Below are 24,212 nucleotides of genomic sequence, written 5' to 3'. Positions count from 1 at the left end.
TTACATTGGATTGTCATGTCTCCTTACTCCTTTCCAATCTTTTATAATTCTTTAGTCTTTTCTTGTTTTCCATGATCTCCATGCTGTTGTATAGTAGGTACTAGTTATTTTGTAGAATATTATTCAATTTGGGATTGTCTGATATTTCTCATGATGGAGTAAGGTTTTACATTTTTGTGAGAATATTCTAGAAGTGATGTTGTACTTTCTCAGTGTATAAGGGAACACATGATATTGATTTGTCTTATTAGTGATGCTACTAATCCTGACTTGGGTAAGATGATGTTTTTGCATTTCTCAATTGTAAAATTAATTTTCCCCTTTGTGATTAATAAATATCTTGTGGGGGAGATATTTTGAGACTATGTAAATATCCTGTTTTACATCTACCTAAGGTTTTCACTGCTAACGATTACTTCTGTGGTGTTTGCTTAATCATTGGTTCTTTTTTCCATGTCTTTTACATTCTTACTTCGAATTCTATAATGAAGAGTTGTATTTTTTTCTCCTCCAATTATAATTATTTTAGTTCTTTATTTATATCCACATAGACTAATGGATATTTATTTCTTCTATGTACTACAATCCAACACTCTTTTTTAAAAAATTGTTTTTTGGGGGGCTGGGGATGTGGCTCAAGCGGTAGCGCGCTTGCCTGGCATGCGTGCGGCCCAGGTTCGATCCTCAGCACCACATACAAAGATGTTGTGTCTGCTGAAAACTAAAAAGTAAATATTAAAAAAATTTCTCTCTCTCTCTCTCTCTCTCTCTCTCTCTCTTAAAAAAAAAAATTGTAGTTGTAGATGAACAGAAACTATTTTACTTGTTTATTTTTATGTGCTGCTGAGGATTGAACCCAGTGCCTCATATATGCTAGGCAGGCACTCTGTGCTGAGCTATAGGCCCAGCCCCTACAATTCTACACTATTAACAGCAGTTTTGTTTTTCAGATTGTTTCAGCTTTGGCTATTGGGAGCTCCTTCAAGATGGCTCCTGTGTCTTTTAGACATGCTTTTTTCCCACTAGTTAAAGTGCGTCCTAACTTTCTGGCATCACACGATATTTTATTTTAGTATTTTTCCTGTCTCAGCCATGGAATCAACCATTTCTCTTGGGAGCTCTTGTTTCCTTTATTTGGAGAATGATAAAATTGCAGATTTTTCTTTGGTAGTGGGGTTGAACTAGGCCTTTGTACTTGTTAAGCACACTTTTTACTCTGAGCCATATCTCAGCCCCTAAGATGCAGAATTTTGAGCCATATTCTATATTATCTTGGTTGTAGTACTTCTAAATGGCTTCTGTTGTACCCCTGCCATGCTGAAAGACTTTTCCTGTCCGTAGCCTTGATAATGTTTTTAGAAATTTCTTTTACCCCTTGTTTAAATATGCTTAATTGTTTTTCAGATACTAAATCTCTGCTTAAATTTCATTCCTTTAAGAAAGATCCACTTTAAGCTATCAAAAATCAGCTTTCCCTATTTTGTTATTTTTTCTTAGACATTTTTCATAGCCTGTCATTCTTTTGCCCATTTTTTTTTTGTTTGTGTATTCCACTAAAATGTCAGCTACATGAATGTAGTGGTTATGACTATTCTATTTTTAGTTCTATTACTAATTTAGTGGCTGGCCTGTGGGATTACTTGAACGTTGGTCGAATTAATGATTTATTGAAAATATTGAAATTTAATTTTATGAAATAGTAATAAATGCACTCTAGATTTTGAATGTATATAGATCCTCAGTAACTGTAGTGTACTATTTTAGGCAGTGTGGTAGGTGTTGTGAATACAAAGGTGACTTGAAATATGATTCTTGTCCTAGGATGGTTTTTACTTAAACTAAGCCCCTGAGGCATTCTAGTGTTTAAAAAAAAAAGTACCTAATTTCTAGACACTTTCAGGATCCCTTTTCTTTTGTTTGTTTCTTTCTTTATGACTTTTAAATCACATTTTCTGTGTTATAGTCTTCTGATGTTGTAGTTGCTTATACCTAAACGTTATATCTTTTTTGCTCCAGTTCCCTGGTTTAATAATTGAGTTCCATTATATGCTTTAGATGAATGAAGTTTAGCCCAGAAATATATTCACAACACTTACGTTAATTTAAATGAAAAATTTCTACTAATTTATTAAAAGTTGTATAGTAGGTACTAGTTATTTTGTAGAAATAACTAGTACCTACTATTATATTACAAGTCCATTTATAAACTATTCCTAAGATACATTGGTTTCCTTTAATAGTTCTCTCTGCTTTTCCCATAAAAATATCAGTAGAAAAAAAGAATTATGCCAGGTAATGAGGAAACCTGTGTTCTAATTCTGGCTCTGAAATTGACTCTGTTTTATAAGCTTTTGGGGATTTAGTTTGCTAATCTACAACTTTGGTTTTGTCTAAAACTTTTTTTTTTTTTTCCCATTTGGAAAGTGCCAAAATACATTTGAGGAACTTGTTGGACATTTACTAATATTCTTATTTCTTGGATGCTTGGCTTGAAAGGTTGTGGGGGGAAAAGATGTTCAAAAGTATTTTCCCTTGTTGTGCTACTTGTGATATACTTGGTTAATAGGCTTGTCTTTTTTCTTTTCTCTTTGAAATTTAATGATATGAATTTCTAGTGCTTCTTTCAACATTTTATTGCTATTTTATTAGTAAGTTAAACCCCCCAAATTTAATGTGATATAATTTATAATCATACTTGATTGATTTTACATAGGCAGTGCAACAGGTTATTACCAACCTACTAATTGGTCAAATAGAGCTTCGTTCTGAAGATTCTCCAGATATTTTGCCATACTCTCATGAAAGGCGAGTAGAAAAGCTTGTTGTTCCCCTTGGTGAAAAACTTGTTTCCATTCAAAAGACATATATCCAGGTAAGCCGTTTTTAATCACAATTCAGGTTTTTTGTTTTGTTTTGTTTTTGGGTTTTTTTGGGTGCCATGGATTGAGCTCAGAGGCATTCAACCACTGAGCCACATTTCCAGCCCTATTTTGTATTTTATTTAGAGACAGGGACTTACTGAGTTGCTTAGTGCCTGGCTTTTGCTGAGTCTGCCTTTGAACTCAGGATCCTCCTTCCTCAGCCTCCCAAGCCACTGGGATTACAGCATGCGTCACTGTGCCCGGCTACAATTTGGGTTTTGATGGATGAACTGGTATTATAATTATTTCAGAATCTGGTTGTGAGATATACAGTTTCTCATTGTATATAATTAACATGTGAGAAATTTTTTGGAATGAGCATCATGTTTTATATGTGCTAACCAAGTATTATGTTTCATAAGAGACCATTTCTAAAGCCAATTGTAGCTTTTTTGTTTTTCTCTTTTCTTTTTTTCTTGTACTGAGGATTGAACTTGGGACCTCACACATGCTAGGCAAGTGCTCTACCACTGAACTACAATCTGAGCCTCCAGGTTTTTTTTTTTTTTTAATATTTATTTTTTTAGTTGTATACAATATCTTTATTTTGTTTATTTATTTTTATGTGGTGCTGAGGATCGAACCCAGGGCCTCACATGTGCTAGGCGAGCGCTCTACCGCTAAACTACAACTCCAGCCCCAGGTTTATTTTTTTAAGTAAATATTTTAACTTTAGTATGAAACACAGACCTATCTAAAGAGCAATCTACACAAAACTTGAGTTGTTGAGTGAATTTTCACAAAATGAACATACCCATAACATACACCCAGAATCAGCCAGAAGTTTCCTTGTAATGAGATATATTTTTAATATTTTTCTTCCTTATCCTTTGTATAACAGTTCTCAAGTGAAAATGATTTTGCCCATTTGGTGACATGGCAATGTCTTGACATGGATTGGGTTGTTTTGGGTTGTTATAACTGGAAGCCACTAAACATCATATAATGGACAGGATAATCACCTTATAATGAAGAAATTTCTGGCCCCCAAGTATCAATATTGTAGCTGTTGAAAAGTTGCTTAGACAATTGTTACTTTAAATAGGAGAAATCTGAGGTAAGGCATTGTTTTTCTGTAGTTCATAATTAGTCTCGTAGTAGGAGAACAACATGTTTTTACATCTACATAGGCAAGGATTAAAGGTGGCTGCAATTTATTTGCCACTTCTTGCCCTGAGAGATGAGATAAAATTTCCCTTCTCTTAAATCTAGGCTGGCCCTGTGACTGACCTATATAGAATGGGATGACCAAGTTAGCCATAACCAATCTCAAGTTAGTCATTTTGAGAGGAAAGCAGGAGCAAGTCGTTAGGTAAAATCAAGAATCCAAATATATGGCTTCAGTCAAATTACTTCTTGTTGCCAGTTGTCTGAGACACCAGACATCAAGAAAGTGAGACAAGTGTTCCCTATTATGCTGTCTCTAGGTTTTTTTTTTTGTTTGTTTGTTTGTTTTGTTATCAGGGGTTAAACCCCAGGAAGGTTAATCACTAAGCCACATCCCCATCCCTTTTTTTTTTTGGAAGTTGTAGATGGACAGAATGCCTTTTTTTAGTTGCAGTTGGACACAATACCTTTATTTTATTTATATATTTTTATGTGGTGCCAAGGATCGAACTCAGGGCCTCAAACATGCTAGGCAGGTGCTCTACCGCTGAGCCACAACCCCAGCCCATTATTTATTTTTATGTGGTGCTGAGGATTGAACCCAGTGCCTCACGCCAAGTAGGCCAGAGCTCTGCCACTAAGCTACAGCCTCAGCCCCCCAGTCCTTTTTATTTTTTATTTTGAGACTGGATCTTACTAAGTTGTTTAGGGCCTTGCTGAGTTACTGAGCTGGCCTTGAACTTGTGATCCTCTATCTCAGCCTCCAGAATCACTGGGATTACAGGTGTGTACACCTGCCTGGCTAGAATACTTGTTTAGGCAATGTGATTAGAAATGCTGGAAGGGAAGAAGAGAAATCTACTAATATAACTATTTTATGAAATAAAAATTAGGCAAAATTTAAACAATTACATATTGCTGTAGTAGGTCTTCATTTGAAAATCTCTTTTTTTCTTCAGTGCGCCATAAGCTTATTCCTGTCTCAGGACTCTTGGTCTGCTATTTCTTTTCTGGAATGCTCTATCTTGAAAACTCACAAGGTGGACATACCTCATTATTCACATGGCAACTCAAATATTTTGTATTCAAAGATTGTGGAGCATTATTGTGTTTTAGAGTCTTAAGAGCCTTTATCATTATCAATATTACCTACTTTAATTTTTCAGGTTTTTTTCCCTCTCTAGTATTGGGGATTCAACTTACAGCTTTGAGTATGTCAGGCAAGTACTCGACCACTGAACTATATCTCCAGACCTGTCTCTGTTTACTACTTCTTCTTCTTTTTTTTTTTAATTTATTTTTTAGTTTTAGGTGGACACAATTGCTGCAGTCTGGCTGGGCATAAAATCACGAGCCACTCACAGCTTTGTAGATTCAAACAGCAATTCTTTATTCCCGAACTCACACCGGCCCTCTACAAACATGTTTTGGGGAAATTCTCGTACTCTACCAGGCTCTAATCAGCAGGATACGCCCTATTCCCAGCAGGGTACACTTTAAACCTGAAACTACCCTAAACCCAAGGATACTCCCTAAAACCAGCAGGATACACCCTAAACCTGGATCCGCCCTAATCCAGTAGGATCCTCCTTAAACCCGGATCCACTCTGGTCCTTGAGCAGGGTCACCTTTCTCAAATATACATGCAATGTCACTGCGAATGTCCAAGGCAAGTCCATTTCCACGAGTCCTTCCTCTAAGCAACATGGGGTACGCTGGCAAGGAAATTGTCATACCTACTTGGCTAATGGCTCTCAGCACACAATATCATTATTTTTTTTTTTAATGTGGTGCTGAGGATCGAACCCAGTGCCTTATGCATGCCAGACAAGCACGCTACCATTTGAGCCACATCCAGAGTCCTCTGTTTACTTCTTTATTTTTGCTTCCATCCACCCTTTACTTCTTTATTCTTTGCTTCCTTCCACTGAAATGTAAACTACATGGGAACAGCAACTTTTTTCCTTTTATATAGGGGGTTTAACGCAGGGGTACTTCTTTACCACAGAGCTACATCGACAGTCCTTTTAGTTTTAATTTTGTGACAGGGTCACACTAACTTGCTGAGGTTGACCTTGAATTTATGATCCTCCTGCCTTAAGCTGTATCACTGGGATTATAGGATTTGCCTGGCAGCAAATTAAGCACAATTGACAACAATGCTTTTTATGTAATAAATGCTTAATAAATATTTTTGAAAGAGTAAATCAATGAGTGAAACTAAATATACTCAAGACATTTCAGTTTGTTTAGTAGGCTACAAATATTTTTTGAAAAGTTATGTGGTATACTTTGTTCTGGGCACTGATGATGCAACAGTGAAGAAATCCAAGGCCCTCCTTTTGTGGTACTTAGAGTGTGTGTAGGTTGACAAGGAGATGAGTAAATAAATAAATATGTTTTTAAAATGTAGCTGACAAAGTAATTCCTTATGTTGACTTGTGGATATTATCTGGGGTTGCATGTCAAGTACTTCTAAATTTTGTTATCTTTGCTGGGTTTACTTAAAAATTCATTTAAAGAAAAACTATTAAACTTATAGTTCCTATTTTAATATATGGTGAAATGATTGTATTTGAAAAAGGACTTTAAAATAAACTTAAACTAATTTTATTATTATTTTTAATTTATAGATTTTGGAAGCATTTGCCAGTTCTTTGATTCAGAAGAATGTTTTGATGAAAAGGGATATTCCCAATCTAACAAAATACCAGATAATTCTGGCAAGAGATCAATTTAGGAAAAATCCATCTCCAAATATTGTAGTAAGTATTTTAAAATAAATTTTGATGATTGATTTAATTTTTGCCCAGAGCCAGGATAAAATGTAAATGATGAGTTTTAAGCATAGAAGGACTTAGATATGATTTATAGTTTATAAAAGTCTAACAAGAATACAATTTAATGATTTGAATTAAGATAAATTTATCTTTTAACTTTTAATAAAAAATTGATCTTTAAGTCCATTTCTATTTTATAAAGTCATTGAGACCCAGAGCATTTAGTCTTAACTCTTTTTTTTTTTTTTTGGTGGTGCTAGGGATTAAATCCAGGGCCTTGTGCCTGTGAGACAAACAAAATACCAACTGAGCTATATCCCCAGCCCTAATCTTATCCTTTTCTTTCTTTATTTATTTGTTTAGTTGGAGATGGATAGCATGCCTTTATTTTATTTGTTTATTTTTATGTGGTGCTAAGAATTGAACCCAGTGCCTCACATGTGCTGGGCAAGCACTCTGCCACTGAGCTACAGCCCCAGTCCTAGTCTTACTCTTAATACTAGTGTTGTAGGGACAAACAAGGCAAGGCACGGAAGATAGCAGGAAACAGTTTTATTTGGCTTCAGCCATGTTCAGAGGGCACAGCTTTTGCTGTAATCAATCTCCTGAAACCCGAGTTCAGGGAGTTTCAGAGTTTTATACCCAGCATGTAAGGGGGAGGGCTCAGAAGTTCAAAGTCTGCAGAAGTTCACAGAAAAGCAGCTTTATCTTTCACTGTTCTGGGCAAGTTAACTCTTCAAGGACATCACTTTAGAAGGGGAGAGCTTCTTCTCTCTTTCTATTTTTCCCCTGCCAGCTGTTACCATGGAGCCCATTTGTAACTTACCTTAAAAATGTAGACATCTCTGTGAAGCCCAGCTCAAGGCCAGAGGCCTTGTTTGCACATTTCTTCAAAGTACTATACTGGATACATTTGTGAAAAACTAGTAAGGGGGTGTCCAGCACCTGGAGTGCTGGTATCTTCTCAGCCAGTGGCCAAGTAAAACAGGGCAACACAAAAATAGGAAGTCTATCTACATTGGACTCTTTCTCAGAGACTCTTTTGCTGACAGTCCTAAAATCAGCCATGGTGGAGAAAGGGGGTGCCCCTTCACTAGCAGTTGGAGAAAATATCACAGCAAGTTTCTTTTTCCTAATCTTCATAGGAAAAAAAGTAGATGAATAGAAAAATATCCATCAAGCTAGGTTCGTAGTCAGAGAGGCTGAGCAGCCTAAGAAGGCAATGAGTCATTCTTGAACTGGGAGGTGATTCATATGCAAAAGAACAGAACCAATTAAAAGAAGGCAGTGATGTGTACCCGTAATCTCAGCAACTTGGGACACTGAGGCAGGAGGATCATAAATTTGAGGCAAGCCTGGGCAACTTCCTAACAAGACCCTCAGTAAACTAGTGAGATCCTGTTTCAAAGTTAAAATTAAAAAGTTCTCCTGGATTCAGTCCCCAGTATCAAAAAATAAAGGATCATTTTCTGTGAAATTTTAGCATGTTATATATAAAACTTTAATAAAAAGGTTTTAATTTCTGCTAGGAGTTCAAAGTTCATTGAAATTTTAAATAATGCTTTTATAACTGTTGAACTTGATCTTATTGGTAAGGGTTTATATTTTATAGAAAGGTGGATTTGCTTTTTTTAGGTTAATTAGGGTGCCATTTTAGGCTTTATTGCTGCCTTGGAAACATTTAAAATGACTGTCACTAATGTTAAATATTTCTAAAAATGTAAGGTAAAACAGTTTTCATCTTGAATAAAGTAAAATAACTAAAATATATTCTTAGTGGACTTCTTTTAAAACTCTCTTATGTGAGTACACTTGTTGCACACTCCCATGAAAGGAATGTATGCTACATTTTTCCACAAGGGTAAGTACTGATTGAAGTACAAGGCCTATTGACCAAATTTCCTGGATTTAAGTACTAACTCTGCTACTTATCACCTTTTTGAGCTTTCCTTTTCTGTAAAATGAGTATAACAATAGTACCTACTTCCTAAATATTAAATTATTTTGTTTGGGTAATATACTTAGAACAGTGTTTAGTGCTCTGTGTCAGATATTATGATGACATGTATACCTGGTATTAAGCCTTGGTGTTCAACAGTCTGATTAAACATTTGTCCTTTTGCTGATAACTTTCATGAGGATAGGTCCAGGACTGACATGTCCATTTCTGTTGTATCTCATATATCCAGCTTAGTGCATATTGTAGGTACTTAATAAATTGTCTTTGTTATTATTATTACTTTTTGGTCCTAGGATTGAACCCTGAGGTGATTTATCACTGGTCTAAACCCAGACCCTTTTACATTTTATTTTGAGACAGGGTCTCAGTATCAGTTTGGGAGGCTGAGACAGGAGAATCACAAGTTCAAGACCGGCCTCAGCAACTTATCGGGATGATTTCAAAATAAAAAAATAAAAAGGACTGGGGATGTAGAACACCTCTCAGTACAACCCCAGCATAGAATATTTAAAAAATAAATAAATAAATAGAAAGGACATGAATCTATAAAGGACTAGTAATTTACCTATAAAGAGAAATAATACGATAAATGTTTTTCTCTCTGTTTTTCTTTAAAATGTAAAGTTTTCAGTTGAATTAAAGACAAAAGTAAGGGGGCACATATTATATGGAAACTTCAGATTTCATATGGAAAGTATACTTTTCTGTACAATGCTGTTTAATAGAACCAGTAAATGTTAGTCTAGCATGGAATAATTATTATGATCATTTAATTTTTTTATAAATGATATACTGACTGTTGGCCTGATAACTTAGGCATGGAGGATATATCTTCATTTCTTTGTTTAAGTGTGATATGTGCTTGTTTTTCTAGGGAAAACAACAAGGCATAATTGAGGGAGAGTTTGCCATTTGTATTAGTTTATATCACGGTTATGAATTATTGCAGCAAATGGGAATGAGATCATTATATTTCTTCCTTTGTGGAATTATGGATGGAACAAAAGGTAAATTATATAAAATTATTTAAAGAAATAATGCACGTGTCATTTTGGTTAAAGACAAATTAACCAATTTGAGTGTCTTAAAAATGCTTTATTCTTAAAAGCAGGGGACTAGTTATGTAATAAATGGCTGTATTTGTTTTTGAAAATTACTGAAAAAGGAAAGTAATTTATTAATATATATGTAACTATGGAATTGGAAAAAGTTGCTGACTTTTTCTTTTTTTAGAGAGAGAGAGAGAGAGAGAGAGAGAGAATTTCAATATTTATTTTTTATTTTTTTTTTGTTTTCGGCAGACACAATATCCCTGCCTACATGCGGTGCTGAGGATCGAACCCAGGCCGCATGCATGCCAGGCGAGCACGCTACCACTTGAGCCACATTCCCAGCCCAAAAGTTGCTGACTTTCATGTTTAAATTTGATAAGGTTGGGGCTAGGGGTTGTGGCTCAGCAGTAAAGTGCTCGCCTAGCACGTGCGAGGCCCTGGGTTCGATCCTCAGCACCACATATAAATAATAAAAAATAAAAAGATATGTGTCCAACTACAACTAAAAAATAAATATTTAAAAATAAATAAATAAATAAATTTGATGAGGTCATTGTTTTAAAATTTGCATTCAATGTTGAAGTTTAATTTTTTAATAAATAATAAATCTGACTAGATTGCTATTAAGTTTATTTGTAAATTTTTTTCTAAATTTTAAAGGAATGACACGGGCCAAAAATGAGCTTAGTCGAAATGAGGACTTCATGAAACTCTATAATCATCTAGAGAGCATATTTGCACATACGTGTGATACTTCGACAGGTGACGTTTCTGCTATCCAAAAAGGTCTGATTTAAAACAAAAATTATATATTGGTTTACCAGGAGTGGTGGTACATGCCTGTAGTCCCAGCTACTTGAGAAGCTGAGGCATGAGAATTGCATTAGCCCAGGTTATGTAACACAGCAAGACCATGTCTCAGTATAAAAAACCAGTAATCATTCATATATATATATATATATATATATAATGTTTAAAATTACTTTATAAATTAATAAATATATATTTAAAATTAATTTTGAAATTTTGCTCTGTTGATGTAAACGTCTATTTGTATTTATATAACAACAGGTTTAAAGATTTTATTCTGTTAGAATTAATGTAGTCAGCAGTATACATAATAGATATTAGTAGTGGTTACTAATAGTGAAAATTCTCAGAACTGCCAAAAATTGATTTAGAGTTTGACTAATTATGTACTCTTTCCCCTTTTTCAATTTGGATTCTCTTTTAGAATATAAGTTTCATAAAAATTCCAATATTTTCTTCTGATATGCTTATGTGCTATGTAGATGCTACTTACTGTTTAAAATGAGGATGTAGCTCAGCAGTACAGAACTTAGATAGCATGCTTGATGCTCTGGGTTCAATCTCTAAAAAAAAAAAAAAGGAAAATTTTAGCATATGTAATTGAAAAGGATATCTTCATATACATTAGAATAATTAAGATGGAAAAATACTAAGAGAATGTTGATTTCCCCCCCCCCACAGGAGATAAAGATAAAAAGTTTTTCTATAGTCATCCAAAGTTAAAGAAATTAGAAGAAGTTGTAGTTGAACACTTCAGATCATGGAATGGTAGGTAATAATTTATGATTCAAGGAAAGTTTTGAAAGAACTAAAACTAAATTTGAAGTTGTACTAACTTTTCTTGAAGAAGGTGGATTTTTAATTAAAAGCTCTGAGAAAGTTTGGAAGGGTGGGAGTAAGGGAAATGGTGGGAATGTTAATTAATTGTTCTATGAAAAAATTCAGTTTGGTGCAACACAGGGGAAGAAGGCAATGAAACTTTGTATAATATAGTGGCAGGGAAATGTGAAGTAGGAAAGAAGAGAGAGAAAGAGAGGGAACATCATGGATTAGAGTTATTTTATAGGGCAACTAGAGAAGACCTGCCTCTAGAGTGATAGTGGAGCAAACCTTCAGAATTTCTGGGGGAGGATCATTCCAGGCAGAGTATAGCAGATTCAAAGATCTTGAGGCAGTAGGGTGCTTGGTATGATGATTAAGGACTAGTAAGCAGACCAATGTGGCTATAGTGGTGTGAATGAGGATGAGAGTGGTATAGGTGAGAGGTAGCAAAGGCTAGATCATGCATGCATGGCTGGTAGGCCAACTCAAAACTTGGTTTTTTAATCTATGGCTGTTTATGGTTTTTGAAACCATTACTAGCAGCAAAGAACAGCAAGGATAAATATGTAAGGTAGCACATATGTTTATTAGCTTGATTTAACCGTTCAAAAATGTATGTGTGTATGTATATATACATATGAATATAAAATGTATATCATAAATGTATTTTCACTTGTTAATTAAAAAATACAAGAACAACATAGAGAGGAAAGAGCAAACATGTTAAGATGGTTCTGAGTCATCCAAGTAGAAATGTCAAGTAAGCACTGGACAAATAAATCTGGATTTCAGAAGAATGGTCTGGGCTATTTTTATGTATTTGCATATATATGAATAAATTTTGGAGTCATCAGCATAAAGATAATATTTAAAGTTTCAGGAATGGATGTGATCACCAGGAAGATAGTTTGGAGACAGAAGAGGGTCCAGAATGGTGTCCTGAAGAATAACAGCATTTAGAGTTCAGAGAAAGAAAGCTACCAAGGATCTTGAGGAGGAAACCAAGTGAAGTATGATAGAAGCTGAGGGAAGAGACTATATTAGTAGGAAAGCATGAATAATGTTCAATTTTGCTGAGAAATGTGGTAAAATGAACTGAAAAGTATTCATTGAATTTGGCAATATGAAAGTTGTGGATAGCTTTGGTACAAGGAGCTTCATTGAAATGAGGGTAGAAAGGCAAGCTCCAGTAAGTCGGAGATAGGCTTTGTGGTGAAAGTAGCAGTGTATCGGGAGTTAATAGATAGAAAGGCTTGGTGCAATGACAATTCAAAGGAGGTTTGTCTAGAATAATTTTACTTGTTACAGCTGCTTCCTTCAAGTCCTACTTTTTGCTTATTGTGTGTATTGCTTGTATGGATTCTGAACTTGGTTTGTTGCTTAAATACTATAATTTATATGCATTAGATTAGTCTTTAGGGTTGTAGTGAAGATTAAATTAGTTAATATAAAATATGCGTACTGTAGTCTTTGGCACACATCTGATGGTTAATATAAGTCATAAAAAAGGGCCAGACGTGTGGCACACACCTGGATTCCCAGCAGCTTGAGAGGCTGAGGCAGGAGGATCAAGAGTTCAAAGCCAGCTTCAGCAAAAGCAAAGTGCTAAGCAACTTAATGAGACTCTGTCTCTAAAGAAAGTACAAAATAGGGCTGGAGATGTGGCTCAGTGGTTTAGTGGCCCTGAGTTCAATCCCTACCACTTACAAGTTTTTTTTACTTATTTTTAAATATACTTCAGAGCATAACTCCCCACCACAAAAAAAAAAAAAAAGGATTGTAAAAGTCCTAACCAAATTCATAAACAAAAGAAATAATAATAAGCGGTGTGCGGTATAATCTTAGCAGTTTATGAGGCAGGAGGATCACAAGTTCAAGTTCAAGGGCTGGGAATATAGCTCAGTTGGTAGAGTGCTTGCCTCACAAGTTCAAGTTCAGCCTCAACAATGTAATGAGAACTTAAGCAACTTAATGAGACCATGTCTCAAAATAAAAATAAAAAGATTTGGGGATGTGGCTCAGTAGTAATATGCTTCTGGGTTCAATCCCCAGCATACTCTCTGCCACGGGGGGTGGGGGGGGGATTAGCCTTTATAGGACAAAAAGAAATAATTACCAAAACATCCACTCAAGTTGTAATTATGAATCAATTATTATGTGCAAAAAACTATTTTTTACTTCCTGTTAATCATCGATCCTTTTTAAATAAGAAGAAACTAAACCTCAAAGAAATTTAATACCTTTATTTACAATCACCCAGAAAGGAAGTGGCTTAGTCACAAAAATCATGTTCTTATTAGCTTATTTACTGTCTCCCAAGCGTAGAGACATTGGGAACAGCTTTGGAATTGACTGTAGAGTATATTCTGCATTTATGTTTAGGAATTTCAAGTATAGCAGATTTCGGGATGCATGGCCTATATTAAATTAGTCTTTAGTAAACAGAAGGGCTGGTCAAAAGTGATTCTGATAATTCTTGTGTGATTTATTTAGTATTGTGACAGCCAATGAGAAATAGAGCGCCAGCCTTATTAAAAATTTTTAGAAAATATAGTAAAGAATAGTTAAAATATAGTTAAATATTTTTAAAAAAGAATTATTATTTATTAGTATATAGTTTCAGACTTGTATTTTGACTAGTTCTTATCTAAATGTTTTTCAGAAACTTTTAATTGAAATATTTTCTGTTATATAGCTCAAAACATCTCCGAAAAGAAATTTGGTGAGACCAGAGTTATGATCTTCTCTTCATTTCGAGATAGTGTTCAAGAAATTGCAGAAATGTTTTTACAGCATCAGCCAATTATTAGGGTAATGACTTTTGTTGGCCATGCTTCAGGGAAAAGCATGAAAGGTTTTACTCAGAAGGAGCAACTGGAGGTAAGTATTTTTGGAGGTGATGAAATAAAAATAAAATTGATTATCTTTGTACTTAAGGTTATTTTTATTTTAACGTACTGGCAATTGACTACTGAAAATAATTTTATAGTAAGTATGTGAATAAAGATTATCTTATTTTGAAAGATCAGGTAGTGTTTTAGTGGTTTTGAAAGTTTTATTATTTTTCATAACCTAAAGTATAATAGTTAATATATTATACTAGGTCCATACAATCTAGGTTGGAATTCTACCACTTACAAGTTTTTTTTACTTATTTTTAAATATACTTCACAGCGTTGTTGTAAGCATTAAGTGATATCTTATTGTAGAGTTCTTAGTAAATGCTTTCTATTTAAGTGACTTTAATAATTTCTTCTAAACCAATAATGAGCTTATCTCTTTCATCAGTTACTTAAAAATCTTTTTTTAAAAGAAGGATTTTTTTTAATTAATTTATTTATTTTTTCAGTTGTCCATGGACCTTATTTTATTTATTTATATGGTTCTGAGAATCGAATCCAGTGCCTCCCACATTCTAGGCATGTGCTTTACCACTGAGCTACAACCCCTGCCCTAAAAATCTTAGGTTAGAGGAAACCATAATGTATTTGAGGTAGCCCAGTGCTCTGAATAAGAAGTCATAAATTTAAGAAGTTCTGTGACATTTTGAGGGGGATTTTAGACTATCAATTTTTATAAATCCGTAGGTTTTTGCAGATAAGCTATTTTTAGTCCAAATATCAATAGTTACTTATAAATAGATGTGTCTTTAATGTGCAGTTCATTTCAACAGCTCCTTTCTTGATTTTTTACAATAGTAGTTGAGGAATTCCTCTTTTTTTAAATTTATTAGACTATTAGACTTGTCTGCTCTGTACTCTAAAGAAGCCATTTATGCTTACTGAATATGGTGTGGAAATTTCTTCAGTCCGAAGATAACAACACCTTTACCTGTTGTAACATCAGATTATAAGTAATTTAAAGGGTGTAGACATCTAGTGATTATTGCTAATTTTATTTTATTTCATTATTTATTTATTTATTTTTAACATTTTGGTTTTTTTTAAATTTTTTTTTTAAGAGAGAGAGAATTTAATATTTATTTTTCAGTTCTCAGCGGATACAACATCTTTGTTTGTATGTGGTGCTGAGGATCGAACCCGGGCCGCACGCATGCCAGGCGAGCGCGCTACCGCTTGAGCCACATCCCCAGCCCATTATTGCTAATTTTAACAGTTATATATAAATGAAAAATAAAGTCAAATTTTTTGCCTTTGGGGGGGGTCAAGCATTTTCAATATTTGAAATACAATGTCTATTGGAAATATCCAATCTGGTCTTTGCCGGTGTCAATATTACCTGAAGTCACTATTTCCTGATCTTGTTAGGCCCTGTAAGAAACTTAACTGGGCCTAGTGCGGTGGTGCACACCTGTAATCCCAGAGGCTTGGGAGGTGGAGGCAGGAGGATTGCAAGTTCAAAGCCAGGTTCAGCAATTTAGCGAGGCACTAAGCAACTCAGTGAGAGTCTCTCTGTAATAAAATACAAAATAGGGCTAAAGGTGTGGCTCAGTAGTCAAGTGCCACTGAGTTCAATTTGAGTGAGTTAGAATTTATTTATTTATATCAATAATCCTTTTATGTAGGCCAAGGTAACAGCTCTTTTTATTATTACTTTATATAATTACTTTCATTACAGCCATTTTATTCTGAAATGGGCTTTTATGCAAATAGTTGTGATTAAATCATCCATTTACTTAAAAATTGATTAGGTCAAGGAGGAACAGCAGAGGCAGATCTTTTAGGGCTCTGTTGGTCATTTCCATTTTATTTATTTATTTATCTTTTTGTGGTGCTGGGGTTTGAACCTAGGGTCTTGTGCATACAAGGCCAGCACTCTACCAACTGAGCTGTATCCCCACCCAGCCTGGTCATTTCCATTTTAATGATTTCTGTTTTTACCCTAAATGAGATGAGAAGAAATCATTGGAGGGTTTGGAGCAGAGTAAGTTAATGATTTTATTTATATTTTGAAAGAATCGCCTTGGTAGACACGGGGAGAACAGTTGAGGCTTACTACTATTCAAACTGAAGATATGATGGCTTGAACTAGAGTCGTAGTAGGAAAGCTTGTGAGAAATAATTGAGGTGTATTTCAGAAGTCAAACTGACAATATTTATCCACAAATTAGAATAGTATGTGAGATAAAGGAATATTAAGTGTAGGATGATTCCAGATTTTTTTGTTTGAGCAGCTAACTATCAACTTAGATGGATAGAGTGCAGTAAAAACAGGTTTTGGAGAGAGTATCTGGAGCTTAGTTTTGGATATATTAATTGTGTCAGGCCTGTTAGATTAATGTTTTTCCAAAACTGATAATGACCACTTTATTTCCTTTCACTTGCTTCACAAACTGATACTTTTGAAGAATATAATAAAAATGAATTGCTAGATAAGTAAAACTGATGAAAACCAAAGCTCTAGTCTGTTTTACTTTTTTCATTAGAGTCAGCAAATATAAAACTTATTCTGTCAAATTTCTAAATCATTACTTTCAATTTTTGTACTTGTTGCCAACCAGTAATAAATAGTTCACAGGCTGGCACAGTATAAACAGATCATTGACCACACTTTGAGTAGCATTGTTTTAAATATCCAGTAGTGATGTTGAATATACAATTGAATATATGTCTTGAATGCATGGGAAAAGTTCACAGAAGTGAATATTCAATGACAGATCAATCCTAGGCAAATAAGTAACACTTTAAATTTTGACCGTTAACATCCTTTATTAATCTATTGACTATATTAAACACTTTCATTTTTCTACCTCTTGCACTGTGGCCCATTTTTTCCCTTCTCTGGTAAAAAAGGACACCTGTGTTACTATGTTAGATACATATAATATTAAATCTTCCCTTGTCTTAATCCAAATCTTTCCTTATCTTAATCCATTACAGATTCCAGTTCTGATAATTAGTTCTCCCTGTACTTCGGTTTTCCATATTGAAGGAAAATCATTTGATCAATGATACTGTAAAGGTTTATAAGAGGAATTAACCTGATAACTTTATGTTTATATTTTATTACCTCACTTTTCAGGTGGTTATTTTTAAGGATTAAAATAATAAATTTTTGGAGTCAGATATCTAAATTCAAATGCTAATAAGTACTTATGAGAGTTTAGACAAACATCTTAATCTTACCTTTCAGATCTTCAGTTTCTTTAATAAAATGGGTTGATGATATCTACCTCATAGGATTGTTGGGAACAGTATCTAGTGCTCAAGTTTAGTACTTGGTACATAGTATGCCCTTCATTATAGTAACTATCATCAGCCAATTCAGCTTTTGATGTTGCATTTCTCTTTTAATTACCACCATTATTACTCCCCCATATACAAACCTGCCAGCGGTGGTGTTGATATGTATGGAAAAACTGGGGCTCACACAGTTGAGACTAAGCTTATAAGTCTTTAGAAAGTTTTTCAAAAAGCTTTGCTGTTTTTTTCATTAATTCATTCTTATACTATTGTGGTTTCATAAAATAATTAGAGAAAACCTGAAATGACATTATGAAAAGATATGATATGAATTCTGGGAATAATAAAGCGTTCTTAATTTACCTAATCATACATTTAGGTCTAAGTTGTAACAAGTAGGGGTAATTTCTGTAGGCTATTTACTTCTCCTATGCCCCTTTTAGTTATGCTAAAAAATAAAATCAGGGGGCTGGGATTGTGGCTCATCGGTGGAGTGCTCGCCTAGCATGGGTGGGACCTGGGTTCGATCCCCAGCACCACATAAAAATAAAGGCATTGTGTTGTGTCCATTTACACCTAAAAAATAAATGTTTAAAAAAAATAAAATCAGAACCTTCTCCTTGAGTGAGAAACTGTTAAAATTGTTGACAATTCCTTATAGAAACATAATTGGGACTGCTCTTTCTATTTTATGAAAATTTCTTTTGCTTAGATTGCCATTTTATGCATTTTTTCATGTTCTGTGATATCATTAAAGTTGATTTTTAATCTGAATTCACCATTTTGTAATGAGTGAGAACAATATGCCTTGATCTGCAATTCTCTTTCATTTGTATCTAGCAGTTTTTAAGTCATTTTTATTTTAGGTAGTGAAGCGGTTTCGTGATGGTGGTTACAACACATTGGTTTCTACCTGTGTTGGTGAAGAAGGTTTGGATATAGGAGAAGTTGATCTTATAATATGTTTTGATGCCCAGAAGAGCCCAATTCGTCTTATACAACGAATGGGTAGAACTGGCCGGAAACGTCAAGGCAGAATTGTTGTTATTCTTGCTGAAGGACGAGAGGAACGTGTAAGTAGACATATAAAAACATGATTTGACATTAGAAATTTGATAAATACAGTCGAAAGACTACTGCCAATAATTTAGCATTCTAGGTCCAAATAAGTAGTTTATTTTTTTCCCTTTGTGTTGGGTTTGAAATGTTCTTTTCTTATAATAAGAATTTCTAACTAGGGGCTGGGGATGTGGCTCAAGTGGTAGCGCAGTCGCCTGGCATGCACGCAGCCCGGGTTCGATCCTCAGCACCACATACAAACAATTGTGTCCGCCAAATACTAAAAAATAAATATTAAAAAAAAAAAAAAAGAATTTCTAACTAGATTCAGTTTCCCATTTTTTTTTGTGTGTGTGGTGGTGGGGATTGAACCCAGGGCCTTTGAGGCCAGCCTGGGCAACTTAGCAAGACCCTGTCTCAAAATCAAAAAGTACTGGGGCTGTGGAGAATCCTTGGGTTCAATCCTCAGTACTGCAGAACAAACCAGCCAGCCTCCCACATTTTAGTATTTCAGCATTAATTCAGAGACAGCTAGATGTAATAACCAGGATATACTACTTTGTTTTACTATTTCCCTGTATTTCTAAGATTTCTTTGAATTTGTTTATCTTAGTTCTTTTTTTAAACTTAAAAAACGGAGAACGGTTTTTGATAAAATAAATACCAAAGAATATGCACCAGAGACAGTATGTATGATCTGCAAAACCTGGCCTTTTATCAAAATTTGTTGACGTGTATTCTAAGTGATAAAGAACTTGAGTTATATTCATACTTTGCTATAATGTTGGATAGAATTTCCTAAATGTTATATATGATATATTGCATTTGTTACACTAAAGTGTTAACAAACTTTCATTTTATTGGGGCAAGTTCAATGTCAAGTATTTGGTTTCCTATTAAAGATATTCTCAGTTATGATAGTTTTTTAAATATGATTTTATTTTATTTAATTATTTTAGTACTGGAGATTTAACCAGGGGTACTTTACCACTTAGCTACATTTCTAGCCCCCCCTTGTTTTTTTCCCAAATTGAGTCTCACTATGTTGTTGAGAGTGGCCTCATACTTGCTATTCTTGTCTCAGCCTCCTGAGTCGCTGGGATTACACGTGTGTGTCTCTATTCCCAGATAAAAATTGAATTGAAGTGTTTTATATTTTCTTTAAAATCAGCCTAAACAATTAATTCTTTTCCCTTAAACTTTCCTTGTGATTATAACACCTTTGTTTATAACATTCAGTTTATCTTTAAAATGACCCTTATAAATTAAATGTTTGGTAGCTTGTAAAAGGTCAGATATTATTAACAAATGGAACTGAGTTTTAATTGTGTCATCTTACAATTATGTGACCTTACATTTTTTTGTAATTATCTGCCTTATTCAAAAACAAACAAATAAACAAAAAATAGATTTCCTTTGTGTAAGATTGTTGCTAAGATAGGCTTTTATAATAACAGTTTTTTTGGGGGGGAGGTGTGTACCAGGTGTTGAACACAGGGATGCTTAACCACTGATCTGTATCCTCAGCCCTTTTAATTTTTGTTTGAGACAGGGTCTCACGAAGTTACTTGGGGTCTCACTAAATTGTTGAGGCTGCCTTTGAACTTGCAATCCTCCTGCCTCAGCCTCCCAAGCTGCTGGGATTACAGGCATGGTCCACGCACTCTGCTGTAATAATAGGTTTTGAAATGATTTTCATCAAAGATTCTTTTTTAAAATGTGTCCTTTTTAGTTATACATAACAGTAGAGTCTATTTTGACATATTGTACAAACATGGAGTATATCTTATTCTAATTAGTATCCCAGTCTTGTGGAGGTATGTGATATTGAGATTCACTGGTATATTCATAGGAAAGTGATGTCAGATTCATTCCACTGCCTTTCCTATTCCTAATAATCCCATTTGAGGCTAATGCAGGAAGATGGCAAATTCAAAGCCAGCCTCAACAACTTGGTGAGGCCCTAAACAACTTAGCAGGACCCTATCTCAAAATAAAACATAAAAAGGGCTAAAGTTTAACAAACTTTTTTTTGGTGTTCCCTTCCCTTCATTCCCTTTTGTATAATACAATGAATTTCTATTCACTCCCTCCCCCTTGTTGTGTGTTAGCATTTGTATATCAGAGGGACCTTTTGACCTTTGGTTTTGGGGGATTGGCTTATTTCATTTAGAATGGTAGTCTTCAGATCTTTCAGTTTACCATCAAATATCATTAGGTCATTATTCTTTTTTTTTTTTTACAATATCTTTATTTTATTTTTTTTATGTGGTGCTGAGGATCGAACCCAGTGCCTCACGCATGCCACATCCCAAGCCCCAAGGTCGTCATTATTCTTTATGGCTGAGTAATGTTTTATAAAAATAAATTATATAACATTCATCTGTTTAAGGCACCTGAGTTGGCTTATCTGTTGTGAATTGAGCTGCTATAAACATTGATGTGGCTGCGTTACTGTAGTATGCTGATTTTAACTCCTTTGTGTATATACTGAGGAGTGGTATAACTAGGTCAAATGGTAGTAGCATTCCTAGTTTTTTAATTAATCTCCATACTTTCCATTGTGGTTGTACCAATTTTCATTCCCATCTACAATGTATGAATGTATCTTTTTTTCTACATCCTCACCAACATTTATTGTTACTTGTATTCTTTTTTTTTTTTTTTTTTTTTTGTGGGGGAGGTGGGTGTGGAGTGGAGTGTGGTACCATGATTGAACCCAGAGGCACTTAACCACTGAGCTAGTTCCCAGCCCTTTTTATGTGTTTTTTTTTTAATTTTTTTTTTTTAATATTTATCTTTATTTTTCGGCGGACACAACATCTTTGTTGGTATGTGGTGCTGAGGATCGAACCCGGGCCGCACGCATGCCAGGCGAGCGCGCTACCGCTTGAGCCACATCCCCAGCCCTGGGGAAAGGAAATGTTCTGAGATTCAGGAATATGTAAAAATCCTCTCAGCTCCAAGCCAGTCCTTCCTTAGGCGAGGCCTGGCCAGTCAGGGCCCTGGCCCTTACCCTTTTTATGTTTTGAGACAGGGTCCTACTAAGTTGCTGAGACTGGCTTTGAACTTGCCATCTTCCTACCTCAGCCTCCGAGATGCTGGTATTACAGGCTTATGCCACTGGGCCCCAATGTTACTTGTATTGTTAATAATTGCCATTCTGACTGGAGTGAGATGAAATCTCAGTGTAGTTTTAATTTGAGTTTCTCTAATTGCTAGAGATATTGAACATTTTTCCATATATTTGTTGATCGATTGTATTTCTTCTTCTGTGAAGTGTCTGTTTAGTTCCTTTCCCCATTTATTGGTTGGGTTATTTGTTTTTATGGTGTTAAGCTTTTTGAGTTCTTTGTATATTCTGGAAATTAACACCTCATCAATGATTATTGTGCTATGTTTTAAAATTTGGGGCAATAGAAATTTTATTCTTTACACATTTAAGTGAATCAGCATTTAGTTTAATGTTTATAATAAGCCCCAACTAATAGAATAATTGCTTATTTTGGCTGAGTGGTTATAATAAAAATAATGTGATTTGACATTTTATATATACATTTTTTTTCAGACTTACAACCAGAGTCAGTCCAACAAAAGAAATATTTATAAAGCTATTTCAGGTAATAGACATGTCCTTCATTTTTACCAAAGAAGTCCACGAATGGTTCCTGATGGAATCAATCCAGAATTACATAAAATGTTCATCACACATGGGGTGTATAAACCAAAGAAGCCCTCTCGGAATGTACAGCGGAACTCATCTCTGTTTTCCTGTAGAAATGGTAAATGAAGTTTCCCATTTGACACATGCTTCATTCACCCCCTTATTTTTATCTTGATAAGATAGGTCATATCTTGATATAATATTTCTTTGAAAATCTCAGTATATCTTCTAAGATGTTTTGGGTGTTCTCTTTGGAAGTATAAGAAATTGTTCATGCGGTGAGGGGAAAGACATATTGTCCTTACAGAGTGATAGAAACGCAGCGATGGGGAAAATTGAAAATTATATCACCGACCCAGAGAATCCTCTCCACAAAGTATTAAAAAGAAAATCATTTTTTATATTGAATAAGCATTAAGTTAGATTACAGTGTGCATTATGGGCATCTACTAAGATAATACAAAGACAGAAATTCTCCCTGTGTATATCACTGAGTGATTATAATCCTTTACATATGTTCTTAAGATTAACAGTAACTTGTCCTCATATACTATACATTCTTTCCTAGTTTATCCTAAATTTACCTGGTAATTGAGATAACTGTTTGTGTTAGTAATTGCCTTTATTCAGAGGAATAATAAAACTTCTCTTACTTCTATGACAATGAGAGGTAGACAACTTCCAGAAAGGTGCCTAGGCTAAAACTCTTATGGTGATTAAAAGGTAGGGACACTGTTCCTTGATGTTTGCATTTTAAAGAGATAGCGCCTCAATTCTTAAGATGAACCTTTTTTATTTGAAAAGCTGTGTAGCAGCTCCTTTATCCTTTATAAAGATTTCCATATATGTCAAAGGGTTAAAGAAGGACTTGGAAACATTAAGTGCCTCTGGAAATGTTCTAAGAAAGGTGGAGGGAACCTTTCCTTTATTCAGAGGGAAGAAACCTAAATATTTACCCTTAGAACAAATAGTGGTTAAATTTAGACAGTTACTGGTAATATTGAGAGAGTAAAAAACAAATAATGTTTTGAAAAAAATATTTTTGCCAAGAACACAGTAATGAGAATCACTAGCTTAGAACTGTAGAGACTTTGCTGATACCAAGAAAATTACCCGCCCCCACCCTAGGGATTGAAGTTAGGGCCTTCCACATGCTAGGCAAGTGCTCTACTACTGAGCCATATCCCCAGCATCCCCCAAAAATATCTTGAAATATTTGCACTATGAAAATTAGAAATAAAAAATTTATTTCTTGGATTTTATTTAATCTTAAAAGGGCTTTAAAAGAATCATAAATACATAAAAGTAATTTAAGATTTGGAAGGAATCTTAGGGATCATCATTATTATCAAGGTAGGAATGTTTATTACAACATGTTTTTAAAACGTATACTCTGCCTTAACTTGAATATTTCTATTAATAGAAATTTTACTTCTTCCCTGTGCATGGTAGCCTGTGCCTATAGTCCCACTATTCAGGAGTCTGGGTTAGGAAGATTCCTTGAGCCCAGGAATTTGAGGCTAGCCTTTGTAATATAGATCCTATCTCTTTAAGAAAAAAAGAAAAATAGATTTTTATTCCTTTATGAGAGTTCTTTTTTAAAAAAAATTTATTTTATACATCACAGCAGAATCTAGTTTGATGTATTTAAACAAACATGGAATATATCGTATTCTAATGAGGATTCTTTTCATTGTTGAACAACTGTATGTAATTGTAGAATATTATACCTTATGTTGAAAAAATCTTTCTCTGTATGTTTTTCCAGATGACTTGATTTTGTCTTCTAGATAAAAAGTATAGCTTTTCACAGAGAGAATAGATGTTTCGAGATCTCAATCATACATGGAAACTAAAAAAGTTTTATGTATCTCAGATGTAGAAGGTACAATAG

The 24,212-nt window shown here is 34.4% G+C and overlaps 1 protein-coding gene across 4 annotated transcripts in view; it reads left to right on the top strand.

Annotated features, from left to right (window-relative positions):
* Positions 1-24,212, top strand: part of Fancm (FA complementation group M) — a 60,971-nt gene that overhangs the window by 4,487 nt on the left and 32,272 nt on the right. For 3 of the 4 annotated variants that reach the window (XM_040274894.2, XM_005331749.5, XM_021730686.3), the window contains exons 4-11: positions 2,714-2,872; positions 6,662-6,793; positions 9,643-9,775; positions 10,481-10,606; positions 11,312-11,398; positions 14,148-14,332; positions 18,462-18,668; positions 22,223-22,436. In XM_040274894.2, coding sequence (XP_040130828.2) covers positions 2,714-2,872; positions 6,662-6,793; positions 9,643-9,775; positions 10,481-10,606; positions 11,312-11,398; positions 14,148-14,332; positions 18,462-18,668; positions 22,223-22,436 — 1,243 coding nt within the window. The remainder of the gene's footprint in view (positions 1-2,713; positions 2,873-6,661; positions 6,794-9,642; positions 9,776-10,480; positions 10,607-11,311; positions 11,399-14,147; positions 14,333-18,461; positions 18,669-22,222; positions 22,437-24,212) is intronic. The other variant, XM_040274893.2, reaches the window with a different exon arrangement.

This window comes from Ictidomys tridecemlineatus, chromosome 5 (genome assembly GCF_052094955.1).
Source record: "Ictidomys tridecemlineatus isolate mIctTri1 chromosome 5, mIctTri1.hap1, whole genome shotgun sequence".
NCBI lineage: Eukaryota > Metazoa > Chordata > Mammalia > Rodentia > Sciuridae > Ictidomys > Ictidomys tridecemlineatus.
The sequence above is the reverse complement of the archived record's forward strand: the minus strand, read 5'-3'. Positions and strand labels throughout refer to the sequence as shown.